The 13,630-nt window shown below is 41.1% G+C and overlaps 2 protein-coding genes across 3 annotated transcripts in view; both read right to left on the bottom strand.

Moving 5' to 3' along the window:
* Positions 1–93: 93 nt before the first annotated feature.
* lrrc74b (leucine rich repeat containing 74B) lies at positions 94–7,841 on the bottom strand. 2 transcript variants are annotated; one of them, XM_042101871.1, is made up of 11 exons: positions 7,792–7,841; positions 7,490–7,679; positions 6,001–6,184; positions 4,914–5,056; positions 4,443–4,575; positions 3,575–3,781; positions 1,940–2,049; positions 1,481–1,596; positions 907–985; positions 615–710; positions 94–508 (listed from the first exon to the last, which is right to left on the bottom strand). In XM_042101871.1, the coding sequence occupies exons 2-11, from the start codon at positions 7,643–7,645 to the stop codon at positions 395–397; spliced, it is 1,338 nt and encodes a 445-aa protein (XP_041957805.1). In that variant the 5' UTR covers positions 7,646–7,679; positions 7,792–7,841; the 3' UTR covers positions 94–394. The 2 variants fall into 2 exon arrangements, with proteins under 2 accessions (XP_041957805.1, XP_041957804.1); XM_042101870.1 differs by having other exon boundaries at positions 95–508; positions 7,490–7,825.
* Positions 7,842–11,500: 3,659 nt separating this feature from the next.
* The window catches only part of nos1 (nitric oxide synthase 1 (neuronal)), a 50,009-nt gene continuing 47,879 nt past the window's right edge, over positions 11,501–13,630 (bottom strand). Inside the window, exons 28-29 of the mRNA XM_042101814.1 lie at positions 12,854–12,972; positions 11,501–12,209 (exon numbers count right to left, since the gene is read on the bottom strand). Coding sequence (XP_041957748.1) covers positions 12,194–12,209; positions 12,854–12,972 — 135 coding nt within the window. The 3' untranslated portion in view covers positions 11,501–12,193. The remainder of the gene's footprint in view (positions 12,210–12,853; positions 12,973–13,630) is intronic.

The following is a 13,630-nucleotide window of genomic DNA, read 5'->3' as shown; positions in this document are numbered from 1 at the left end:
GATCAAAGGTTGTCCGGGAGCGTGCCTGCGTTTGTGACGTGCGTGTTTTGCTACGCCATTGAACAGCTTGGAGCAAGGAGATTGTATCAAGACAATATCAAGTAGACACGCATCTGAACAAAGGCTTGATGATCAAACATCTGGCGTTTATCAACCTTTATTGTCAGGCAAAGAAGATGCAGTATCAGGCCACATTATGCATATTATTACAAAGGAAAGACAAATATACTCAGACAAAGTTATAACCTCATTCATTAATCAGTAGCCTACTTAGGCCTATTGGCTGACTTTTGAGCATGTTAAAATCCATCATTACATTATGTTTATTACATTACATTAAGACTTAGCCTACATAATGACTTTTATCATTTAACAAAGTAAGCTGATGTAATCCTCAGATGGAAGTCTTGTAAACATTCACTATGCCACCATGTTTGACCTGTAGACTGGGAAATGTTTCCTTCGTAGTACTGTACAATGCATCAAAATCTAGATTTACTGTGATGTCCTGTATAAAGACAAAGGAAAAAAATGAATGAGTTTTTTTCCCCTTTAGTCATTCAAACAACATGATGTATAACTGAGATTTTTTGTTGTTTTGTTTTTAAACTTACACTAAAGTCCAAGTACTCCATTACTGAAGCTGGGTTAGATTGGATTGAGGTGAGAATTCCGAAGCAACCTGCAGACTGCATGGGATTCCTCGCCATCTTGAATCAGTCCAAGAACATAGCAGATACCACTTCAATCACAGAATAAATGAGAAAAACAAATGCAATACACCTTCAATAACACCTCAACCAATCAGTTGTTTTTTATTGTTTCTTTGTTTTGTTTTAAACTTTTCCATTATTCTGTAAGCATTAAGCTTGGTTACGGCAGGACTTATCCAAGTATTTGTTTTACCTTGAGAATTCTGATTGTCTTGTTTACTTTAAGGCCAATCGAAAATCGGATCGCACCCTCTGGGGGTATGCGGTTGTTACTGGAATTACAGAGAAGCAATAACAGTTGTGTTGTTGGTGCGAGACATGGAAAATAATATTCTTTTAAAAAGAAAAGGAGACCTGCCTCTCAAAGCACTAAAAGCACACTACATTATACACAACTGCATGGTATTTAGTGATCTGAAACCCACAACGAGACACAAACTATGTCATCATTGGTCACTCTGTAACTGGTTCTACAGCTAACAATGGTAGGCTACAGAAGGCAGGCAACATGCTCACCTCCATTGATGTAGATATCATCCATTTATGTATTCAGTGCCCCAAAACAAAACAAGAAAATAAGGAATGCGTGTGTGTGTGTGTGTGTGTGTGTGTGTGTGTGTGTGTGTGTGTGTGTGTGTGTGTGTGTGTGTGTGTGTGTGTGTGTGTGTTTTCACATGGGTTATTTCCTTTCTAACATCCTAACGTGAAGCTGTGAAAATTCCTTCAGTCTCTCTCCTGCGGTCCTGTGGAGACTCCAGTGACTGTACCTGATGTCCAGCTCCTCCAGAGTGTTGTTCTCTCTCAGGGCCTCCCCGAGGGCTACAGCTCCGGCCTTCCCCAGGCCATTGTAGGACAGATCCAGCTTCCGCAGAAATATGTTTGCCTTGGGAATAGATGCAATACTGCACAATCAAGAAAATGGGTAGCAGAGCATCAACGGAAATGCACAGATCTTTGCCTGTGTTAATGCTATTACAGTATCTTCACTGGCTTCAGTTAAGTGAAGTGAGAGGATTTGGATGAGAATACTGGTGTTTCAAGCAAATACATATTTCAAACAAATACATATTTCAAACACATTAACAGTAACTTAATCAGGTTTTATATGTAGGCTATAGACAGAAATGAGTTCATATTGCAATGCACAAATACTCAAAAGCAATAATGTCAGCCCATAGCATTGGGATTGATGCCTTTGATCCCCATTGGGGCGGTGTGGTCATTACCCCGAGACCTTTGGCTACAGCTATGGCTCCTCTCCCTCGGATGCAGTTCCAGGCCAGACTTAAGGACTTCATGCCGGTATTCTCAGCTATTGCGTGCCCCAGGGCCTCCCCTGTTGTGGAGAAACGACAAGCAGTAAAACCCGGCCTTGCCTTTTTATAAACACCAGTGATTTGCCAGTGCATTGACTGTCCTCAACTGTCTCTAAAATATATTCTATTATATGCAATTTTGCAAGCATGGAAACTTACCAGCTATAATCTAAAAACACATTCCTCTATATTGAAGCTGTTCATCACAGAAAGAATGTTGCAAGTCACACAAATGAGTATCACATTGTGTGAACTGTGATTGAAAAAAAAAACTGAAAAAAAGAAGAAAAAAAAAGGGCTCGAACGGCAGTGTGATTTGGAGGGAGATGGAAGGCGTATGTGGGATGGGCTGTGAACGCATGAATCACACTGCTTGCTGATTAGCACAATGGAGTCGCGTGGAGACAGACGAAGCAATCCACTCCTTTTCACTTTTAATTATCCACATCATCTGAGCATTGTTAAGATCTGTCATTTATCCGCTCCAGCCAGAGTGGCTTGTGTCAAAGCGCCGTTGCGCAATGTTATTGATGGAGATTATTACAGTGCAGGACTTCTCCTGGAACTTAATGTCTGCTCTGATGCCACTCAAAAACGCCTGCTGCCTGTGGCATAGTCACAAGTCCATTGTTTTCAATAATGTCAGTGGTGCTTTTTGAGAAACTTTCCAACACCCTGGTAAACAAGTTAATGAATACTGAGCATTTTTGAAGAGTGAATACTCTTTCATAAAAAAAAAATCAATTTAGATTGTTGGTTTACTATTTACAAATCTGTCCAAAGAGAAAGACATATTGAGGGTAAAAATAATGACAACAAACCTTGTGCCATAGACCCCAACATAACTTGTTGAATACAGTGACAATGCTTAGGGTTGTTTGGGTTTTTCACCACATCTGTTCAATTCATGCCTTCATAAGACATCCATTCACTTAGTATTTAGTAGTAATACTATAAATAAAATATTTAGCCATTTTGAATGTCTGGCTGGTCACATAATTGATTACAAAACATGGCATTTAAGTATGCACCTAGAAACTACAAATTAACATACACATTTAGTAAACCAAGTAATCAAACTCAAACTCAAATCTGTTTTGAAGCAAAATATCACATTCATGAATCACTGAACATTTCTGAGAAAAAGTAGAAAACGTGTAATTGAGAATTGGGACGGAGTGTGACAGTTTGTCATGAGCTACTGGGTGTCACAAACAATATCAACCACAGGGAAGAAATGCACTGCGCTATCTGTTCATAGACCTTATTATACACTGTGTAAGTGTAGTCACTTCAGATAAAGGTGGCGGCTTAACAAGGAACTGTGTCAAAGTCGAGATATGGAATGATATGTTTTTGTATGAAAAAAGGCTAAACAAATTAGATACACATACTTTTTCTACATGCTCTGAACATAATCATCTGTATCAAATACAGATAATAATGCATGATCTTCACTATGACTGTTAACCAAAACAGCAGGAAGAACTGGGCTAGAACATTCTAGAGTCATTTGATTGATTATTGTTGTTGTTGTTATCCTACCTGTTGCATCTCCCAGTTTGTTGTGACTGAGGTCCATTCTCTCCAGTCTTTGATTGGTGGTAATCGCCAGTGACAGGTGATTGGCAGCTTTGTCATTGAGATCATTGGCTGAGAGGCTGAGTGACACTAAGGTGGTATTTTCCAAAAGCATACTGGATAGAGCTTCAGCTCCCTTCTCTTCCAGTCTGTTCTCTGATAGGTCGATTTCTGATAGGGGGGTGTAGAGAGGAAGTTTTTAAAATCAGATTCTGATTAGCTTTACTGACATGACTGTAGTTATACAGTATTGCCTAAACCTCAGATCAGACTTCTTTAGAATCTGGTGTCAATTTCTTGCATTTTTTTACGGCAGACCTAAAATGTATGAGGTGTCATCAAGATATTAAAATCACTTTAACATTGTGCACCCTGGACATTTAATCAGCCTCATTAAGATGCACAGTCTAAATCAGCTTAATTATGCAAAATCTAAACGAGTCATGTAGTTTTGTTCTTGTGGTTTCTGGAAAACAAACAAGCCTTCACCTAGGGAGACACTGAAATGTCAAAATAACTACAGCAAATTAGCAGGCAAAGAACACAGAGATGAGTGTTTTGTTTAGAGAGAGAGAGATAGAGAGAGAGAGAGAGTGCAGAGATATGACACATCCTCTCTGGAGCTTCCCCGCCACCAGATCATCTCAGCATCTCTTGATGCGAACGACTACAAGCCATTTATTTTGTAGTTTTTTTTTCCCAAGCTTTTTTTTCCATGGAGATGAGAGGAGCGTGAGAGGTGGTGTCGGTCGGAGCAGGCGCAGTTGGCACCTCTGGGGCAGCATATGGGTGGGTGGCACAAGTGGCAGTGCAGCGCGGCGCAGGGAAGCACCTGTGATGTAACAGTTCTCCTTCAGCAGCTCAGCCATGGCAGACCCGCCCGTCGCCTCCATCCAATTATCCCGCAGGTTCAGCCTCATGATGCTGAGATTGGTTACCAAGGGAACTGCCAGAGCTTTGGTACCCTGTGGTTGAATCATGGTGGAATCAGGCATGCTTTTGCTTTCTTTTTTAGAAACACATTGATACATGAACTTGAGACGATGACATCCCTTGATTGGACCTGTTAAGCAAGGTGCATCATTTATTTGTTTCCTTAAATTGCCACCAAACACAAATTGTATATCACCATAGCAATCTCTCAGTAAGTTCACATAAAATGACAATACAGATCATTCTGGTTGTTCTATGTACAATAGTCTACATATCTAACCTTTAATATAGTGGTGTGATACAGTTTATGGCAAACACACCTATGTTTGTGTAGGTGATGACAAGCAACTGCGTTCGCTTCTATCCTTACCTGGGGTCCGAGGCCATGGTGAGTCATGTTTAGCTCACTGTGGTGCATATTTCTAAGGAAGTAGGAGGCAGGGATGACCCCAAGTGATTCGCAGGCTTCCCTGTAGCGAGCCTCGCCAGTGGGGTCGTAAGGCTGCTCTGGCTCTGGAATGATACAAGCACAAGAGGATCTGAACTGAACTTAAGTATACTCTTTTGATCCCGTGAGGGAAATTTGGTCTCTGCATTTATCCCAATCCGTGAATTAGTGAAACACACTCAGCACACAGTGAACACACAGTGAGGTGAAGCACACACTAATCCCGGCGCATCATCTCTGGGAGCAGTGAGGGGTTAGGTGCCTTGCTCAAGGGCACTTCAGCCGTGCCTACTGGTCGGGGTTCGAACCAGCAACCCTCCGGTTACAGGTCCGAAGTGCTAACCAGTAGGCCACGGCTGCCCCCTACTTCAGCACTGAACTACATATTCTTAAGGCTCTCTCACTCTCACTCTCACTCACTCACTCACTCACTCACTCAATTCAATTTCAACAAGCTTCTCTCTTTCTCTCTGTCAGTGTGTGTGTGTGTGTACGTGTGTGTGGATCTAACCCAGCAATTCATCAACTCATGCCAGGAAAGCACAAAAATCCACCAGATGGTCATTACAGACCGAGAGTTAGTTACTGGGAGACTGGACAGAAAGGGAGGGAGTGATAAATGAGAGAGAGAGAGAGGGAGGGAAGGAATGAGAGACAGGCATTAAAATGCATGTCTGAGCTCAACAGGGATCTATGTAAATGTGAGCGCCTGTGTAGGTGTTTCTACATCTCTTAGAAGAATAAAAAAAACAGGTGAAAAAGGACCGAGCAGGAGAGACACTGAGAGAAAGAGAGGAGTGTTTGTGTGTATGTGTGTGTGCGTGCAAGTGTGTGTGCGGGGGGATTGAATGATGACTCACTTCAGCAAGCCATTTTCTCTCCCTAGAGTAGCAACTACCACCCCCCCTTCACACACACACACACACACACACAATCTCACACTCTCGCACCCGTTATCACAATGTGATTCACCCACGTTCTGGTCTTTAAATTGGACACGCTAAGTAACCTTTCAGATCCAGGTCTGTGTCGTAGTCCTCGTCCACAGTGCCTGACGTGACGCCACTCGTCTGCCTGCCACTCAATGTGCTCCTCCTCCCTTCACCCATCACCTCCTCCTCCTCCTCCTCTTCGCCTCCCCCCAACTCCCCACCTGGCCGCCCCAGTGAGGAGCCATCGGACAGGGTTACAGTCTGGGGGAGAGGAAGGGGAAGAGGAAGATGAGACTCAGTCATCACTATAGCAAACGCCCCTCCGGCCCCTTCAGGCACCACACAGCAGGTGAACACAGTTACAGGTCCAGTCCCCAGATGAGAGAAACTCTTAAGAAAGTCCTATCACATATTTGCTCTAGCTGATCACCAGTCAAAGCTGATTCTAATTAGCAACTAACTAACTAACTAACTATTCAGCCAGGTAGAGCAGCTAATTATTGAAAATAATCATTGAAAATAACTGTGTGTGTGTGTGTGTGTGTGTGTGTGTGTGTGTGTGTGTGTGTGTGTGTGTGTGTGTGTGTGTGTGTGTCCATAACACTGATTGACTGTGAAATCAAGCTCCCCTGGGCTGGGGGAAGCTTCTGCTCCCCCTTCCTAACTCTAACGATGGTCATAATTAAAGTTAAAACCAGGTAAAACATACTGTATAATGCTATACTGTATACTACATAACTAAAAATGATAGGACTTTCTGAAGCTGTATTTTTCACCTCTGCCCGTGTCTAATCCCATACACTTTTGGACCAATTCAGAGATGAATTCAATCATTAATCAATTAATTTGCTACTAATGGTTTTCTAGCTGTTCAGATTTTGGGCTAAAAAAACGCCAGTGATTCTTTTAAAGGCACACAAGTGACTCCAACCCGGTATACACTCCCAGCTAATCAACACAGTGTTTCAGGAGCATAGGAGAGAGGGGTGTAATTGGATTGGCTGCTGAGCAAAACCTCATCAACCTTTTGAGAAGTGTGCACTGCACCTTTAAATCTCACCAGGCTCTACTCTGACACATATCCTGACCAGATTCAGCATGGATCCAATTTTTGAACTTTATTCAAGACCAGATTTCAGATAAACAAAGCCATTACTGTGTGAGAGAATGTGACTCTCAGTTGACGTCTAATTTTTATGGGAAATAGGGAAAAGAGATATTTAATGAATGTAATTGAATCACAGCAAAAATGCAACATGCTAACCACAGGGCAAGATACAGTGGTATTCAGGGTTCACGGTGAAATAAATTTTTTAATGAAACCCATCATTTCAATCACAAAACTGTATACTACATGTTACCATTGGCAAGTATTGGTCTTAGACTAAAAACCAGTATCAGAACTGTTCTTTAAATGGCCAAGCATTATTCTGATTCTGATACTGTTTTTTTCTTTAGTATAAGATAGAGATCTACAACAGGTGGGTCATCAGACTTAGTGCAAAGGGCCACCATCCAAAACTCTTATATGAAAGCCATAGCCACCTGTTTTGAGCTGGCACACACCTGGTTGTCGACACTCCCTCTGCTGTAGGCCTTGCTGGGTCTGCTCGGTGGCCGGCTCCCAATCCCGCCCAGTTCCACTCCCTCATGCTCCGTCTCTGGACCGTCGTCTTCCAGCACCGAGGGCAGCAGAGACTCTCTTGTTACTTTCTTTCCCATGACCACACCTGGGACCTGCCACTGTTTCAAAAGTCTGCCTAGACAAAATACCTGTTTTAATTGTAAGCGGATAGTCTCAAAAGCTTTCTTGAGATAACACTACATTTACTGTGTTGAAAGTCTTGTGTAAATGTTGTTGACCGTACCCCTGTAAAATAAATCAAGGCAACTGTGTCTTGAGAATGCTTTCCGTAACTCCAACCCAACTTGATGCAGAGGAGGAGCATGGCAGAACTGTTTGACTGACATGTAACTGACTAATTGCAAAGCAGTGGGTGTCGCCATGTAGCGTCTGTCCTCCAATCAATCCACAAGAAGGCCAGAACAATAAGGATTGTAAGAATTTACTTTGTTGATGTGTTACCATGGTGCACGCAGGCTTCTCTCTGCAGTGTGTCTGCTTGAGTTATCAAGGAGGAGTTTAGATCTGCTTTTAGAGACGTATTCTTATGTTCTTATGGTGCTAAATAATTAAAAAATAAAACTGAATTTTATATGCACTGAACCATGGGCCACAAACTGAATCTGATTAGGTTTGATATCTTGCACTTATATTGTTTCCAGTCATTACAGCAAGTCACAATCTGGGAAATCTCAGAAATGAGTCCCTACCATCTGGACAAAAACACAAACAAACAAACACAGAACACAAACAATATTTGACATATAAATATTCTTTTATTATAAGTAAATGCAAAGTTTCTGGCAGAATGCATCAAAATGGTAAATGTTCAAGGTTCATAGGTTCCACGATAAAAGGATCTCAGCAGACGCTGTTTGAATTCAATTATTAGCAGCAGCATAATACAAACACCAACTCCCTCAAGCATGGACCATCCAATTACGGAGGGTGCACGCAGTCACGAGAGCAATACGGACACAGTGCCGGTTAATAGACATAGCATTTTTCAGAGGACACAGACTAGATCATGCATTCAGATTAGTGCTGTTGAATTCTCATACGTTTGCAAGAAACTGAAAAACAGCATACACATATATTTAACAAGCAAAAAAGGCAATGAAAGGAAATTATGTCCTAAATAATAATAATACTAATAATAATAATGTTTAAAATACATTCTTATAAAATCTCATACAGTTTGTTATCTTTTCATTTAATAGTTTTTGTATATTTCTTTTCTGTATGCTGCACATTGTACATCACAGAGTTTCCACGGTGTTAAATTCAATCCAGATAAACTAGCGTAAAAAAAATCAAATAAAAATACAAGAAGCAAACATTCAATCGTGACGACAACAAAATCTTTCACAAGCATGTCACTCTCTCACCAAAACAAGTAAACGAAAGTAAAGTAAATGAAATACAAAGTTCATCAAGAGTCATTTTAATACGCCACGAGCGGATAGACTCGACTCACATTTAAAATCTATTTAGTGCCATGCTGGAGGAGTTTATCTTATTCATATGTAAAACAAAGACAGAGTGAAAGAGAGAAATGGATAGCAGGCAAAGGGTTGGTTATGAGAACAGAGGAACAGCCTCCTAAAACTGGGTTCATCTTAGCAAGGGACTACATTATAATTGTGGAACTGACTTATCAAAGCCCTGCAAAGGCACTGCCTTCAAAAGATAGTCAGTGAAAAAGGTGGTTGCATTGCCTTTTGCCACTGATAAAAGGGAGAATGTGAAAAAAAAAACATGAATATGTCTTCATGAGGTGCATATCAAATATACCACCTTTTGAGATGAAAAAAGAGACAACCCATATTCAAATACACGCAGACACAGATGTACACACACACACATTATTACCAAGTGGAACACTGTGTTTCAAATGTGACAATGATTTGGCCTTATTAAAGGGGGAATCTGAGAGTGATGCAAAAACTGTGGGCCATAAACAAAGCAGTAATTCATGTTCTCTCTCTCCCTCACACACACACGCACACACAATGTGTATACCCAGGAATGATGCACAGACAGATGTTTCTGTGAATCCAATGAGCTTCCTTAGTTAAAATCATATGAAAATCATAGAATTACAAAGGATCAAGCAGGAAATATCGCTATAGCTACCATAAGGCAAGAGTCCTCGATACATTCTGGACTGAACATCTGAGTGAGTTAGAGTCTGTCCATGCAGGGAGGGAGAGAGGGGGTATCTATTATTCAGGAGCTTTACATGGGCACAAAGCAACTTTACATGGTCAAGTCCACAACACCCTGGGAGCATAGGTGGGTAAACCTGGCTTCAGGAAGTAAAAGTCCTGCCACATATTTGTTCCAACCATTCATTAACCCAGCTGATTATAATTAGCAAGACTCTTCAAGCAGGTAGATCAACTAATTTGTGAAATCACCTCTGTTAAGTGCACAGAGATAAGTGTGTAGAACCAATACATGGCAATCTAGTGGTTGTGTTTCTGCCTACCAATTAGTTGGCCCACATTCGATTCCTGAATCCACTGTTGCAAGTATAGATAGATAGATAGATAGATACCAGTAGATAGATAGATACAGTAGATAGATACCGGTAGATAGACAGCAGGATAGATACTGTACTTGATCCCCAAGGGGAAATTCAATTCAATTCAAATTCAAGTATGTCACTGTGGATAAAAGCATCAGCTAAATACCAGTCAGTTCACCTTTTTACTTTCTGAAACCTGCTTTGCTCATCTATGGCTGGGGTTTGGAAAAATATCCAATGCTTGTCTTTATCCTTTGGACTGTGGTAAGTACTCTAAAATGTGAGACTTATCTGAATGACTTGTCATGAGATAGGAACTGACTGGGAGCTGACAACTGTCATCTGGTAAATGTGATGTTGGCTTCTGCTTTTGAAGCATCTACTACTCCATGCAACATTTCAATCATCACATCAAGCATTCTTTTAGATTTGATGGTTTGTACTATTGTAATGGCATGAGGAGTCATTTTACTCTTTTAAAGTACAGTAATAGCTGAATTAGAGGTCAGAATGTTCTGAATAAACATTAAACGTGTTTTTATAAAAGGAAATCAAGTATGAGCAGGTATACCAAGGGTGCTCTCTTTCTTCACAAATGACTGCTCCTGTCACAGAGGAAACATTTGGGGAGATGTTAGGGTTTTCAACTTTCAAGTCTTTGAAGCAATCTTTGTCTACAATGCTGCAACAAACACAATGGTGACCAGGCTCTGTTTGTCTCTCAGAGCTGCACAATAAAAGAGAGGACTACAGAGATGCTGAGCACATGTGCAAATGCTTATTGTTTCTCATGTAAGTCTTAGTGTCATGCTGAATGTTAGGTTTATAAAGCTAAGCTTGCCCAGAAGTGTGCTGTACAGACTTCAGTTGAAGTTCAGTTCTGATCTAGAAAAGCTCTGGAATGTCCCTTTTTTCTGAAAGGGCTTAGGCCAGTGTTATACTTTGTGCATTCACGAGTACACGGGGGTCCGCTCTGGTCTGAGTGACATAAATGACGTCATTCATTTTCGGTGACCATGTGAACTTCTCCATGCATCCACTATACCGGGCTACATTGGCACCAATTCCAAGCAGACAACAAAGACTATGTAATCAGAACTAATGTGCCCACTACTGTCTGTGTGCTTGACCGTAAGCAATATAATCAAGGCCTTTCTCTGACAAAACCCTACACAGCAGTGACATACACTTCCGGTCAAAAGTTTGGGGTCACTTAGAAATTTCCATTCCACTCCATTATAGACAGAATACCAGCTGAGATCATTTGCATTGTTTTTTTAATCAGGGCAGCAGTTTTCAGATTACATTATGTGTTTACATAATTGCAAAAGGGTTCTCGACTGTTGTAGAAAGAAATGGCTGATCTTTAATGCAATATCTACATTGCCCATTATCAGCAACAATTCATCCAATGTTCCAAAGGCACATTCTGTTTACTAATCTGATATCATTTTAAAAGGCTAACTGAGAAAACATTGGAGAAACCTTTTGTAATTACTGTATGTGAGCACATAATGAAATCTGAAAATGGCTGCCTGATCAAAAAAAAAAAACAATGCAACTGATCTCAACTGGTATTCTGTCTATAATGGAATGGAATGGAAATTTCTAAGTGACCCCAAACTTTTACCAGTAGTGTAGGTATAGGGTGGATTTGAAAACAAAGCACAGCTTATTCCAAGTGTTAAGTAAACTCCAGGCAGGTTAGAAGCATAGCTGATTTCTGTCAGAGCTATTCTTGCCTGATCACGTGAGCGTTTTCCAGTGACCACCATAATAATCATTTTTAAATTATAATTCAGGTAAAAGGCAACTGTAAACAACAAAATATTGTGCAGTCTTAGCTAATCCTCATTTGGATTTGAGAGCTTTACAATTTTACAGTGAGAGAGCAAAACTTTTATCTCTTTTACAAAATGAACATTAAAGGAAGTTGCAGAGTGCTGAAATTCGGAGTTAGGCATAACAAAGCATAATGTGATTTCTTTTTTTCTTTTTCTTTGAACAAAAAAAAGACGAAAAATGAAAAAATGGACACAGTATTCTTGACGAGCCGTTTCACTCGGTGGTTGTGCACTTCTGACCAGTCTTTTCCACCCACTCCGTAAATGGCACCTTATGAACAGAAGACCCTAAGAAAACAGGGAAAGAAAGAAAGAAGGAAAGAAAGAAAGAAAAAAAGAATACTTAATTTTTTGCAATTCCTTGAGGTAATATCAGTAACACAATAGAAGGCATATGAGGCTCTCTCTCTGTGTCTCCTCTCTCTCTCTCATCGGAACTATGGCTGTGACCGCATCCTGTTTGCCACGCTGTGATGGCATATTATCAAACGGTGGTTTCACTTCATATTTTTTATGACAAGTGTGCATGAACAGGCTCTTATCTTGGATGGAACAAATGTGTGGGTGAAGAAGAAATGGGGAAAACACTCGCAGGGGCCACGCTGTAATCCTGTTAGTTTTTTGTTTTTTTTAAGGGGGGGGGGGGTCCATGGTTTCCATTCTAGTTTTGACATGCCGGTCCGGGACTGTACTGTATCTCTGGTAATCTCTGAGGAACCTCATGCGCACGCCTGTGTGGCACGGAATGAGACTGGGGATGTCCCGGGGACATGGAAGTCCCCGTCCCAAGACGAGAGGAGACAGGGGAAGCAAAGGAGAGAAATGTGGGGAGGAGAGAAAAGAGAGAGAATAGAGAGGGAGAAAACAGCCCAAGAGGAAATGGAGAGAGAGATAGGTGGAGAGACGCTAATGAAATGATGGGGGCGACTTACTCATCTGTGTCCTTTTTGCTCTCCTCGATGTACGCAATGGATTCCGATCGCAGCCTGTTGGTGACCTCATACGTGCGCAGCGTAACGCCGAATATGTCCTCATGATAGCGGTTCTCATCCTGAAATCCAGCCGGGAAAAAACTCAACATGAGGTGGGAAGCAACGGCTCAGGCATTTCAAAAGCTCTGATGGTTTCCACTGAATATATTTATCAGACTCTGCCCTAGGGCCACCATTATCTCACTGAAAGAATACATTTAGCCCAAATGACGCATCATCATGGACATCAGCAGCTGCAGATATGGGAATGAGAGCTGTTGGGCACCTACTGAGGGCTTGAATAAAAATACAAAAGGTGACTGAAACTGATATGATTGTAATCCGGCATATCAGCGGTGACTGTCGAGCAATTTCATCACAGTAAACACACCTCATGTGTGATGGTAAACCATAACAAATTGGTCTACCTTAGCTAGTAAGGGGCAGTAAGTCAGTTTATCATCAAAGGAGACACACGCAATTCCAGATGCTGTGTTTGTTTTTGCTATTATCAGTTTGTTTTAGCTGGTGTTCCCATTTCAGGTTAACATGAAATCTTAACATCTTAACAAGTATAGAGGCCAGTTTCACTTCATTTTAATGCCACCTTTAGTGGTGCGATGGCCCTAAATTAAATGGCAGGCATAGTGCAAAGTCTGTCAAAAAGTTTTCATGTTTTCAATTCAAATTAGGTCCTAATGATGTGAGTTAATAAGGGGTTTAATGTACTTTAGTGCA

Source organism: Alosa sapidissima, chromosome 8, assembly GCF_018492685.1.
Source record: "Alosa sapidissima isolate fAloSap1 chromosome 8, fAloSap1.pri, whole genome shotgun sequence".
Lineage (NCBI taxonomy): Eukaryota > Metazoa > Chordata > Actinopteri > Clupeiformes > Clupeidae > Alosa > Alosa sapidissima.
This window is presented reverse-complemented; position numbering and strand designations above follow the sequence as displayed.

Bases quoted from the DNA above. Each gene is read 5' to 3' on its own strand.
- lrrc74b (XM_042101871.1), bottom strand. From the start codon at position 7,645: ATGGGAAAGAAAGTAACAAGAGAGTCTCTGCTGCCCTCGGTGCTGGAA. The intron at 1,597-1,939 runs GTAATGACCACA...TCTATTCCCAAG, and splicing joins CTGTAGCCAAAGGTCTCGGG to GCAAACATATTTCTGCGGAA. The intron at 986-1,480 runs GTACAGTCACTG...CTGTAATTCCAG, and splicing joins CTGGAGGAGCTGGACATCAG to TAACAACCGCATACCCCCAG.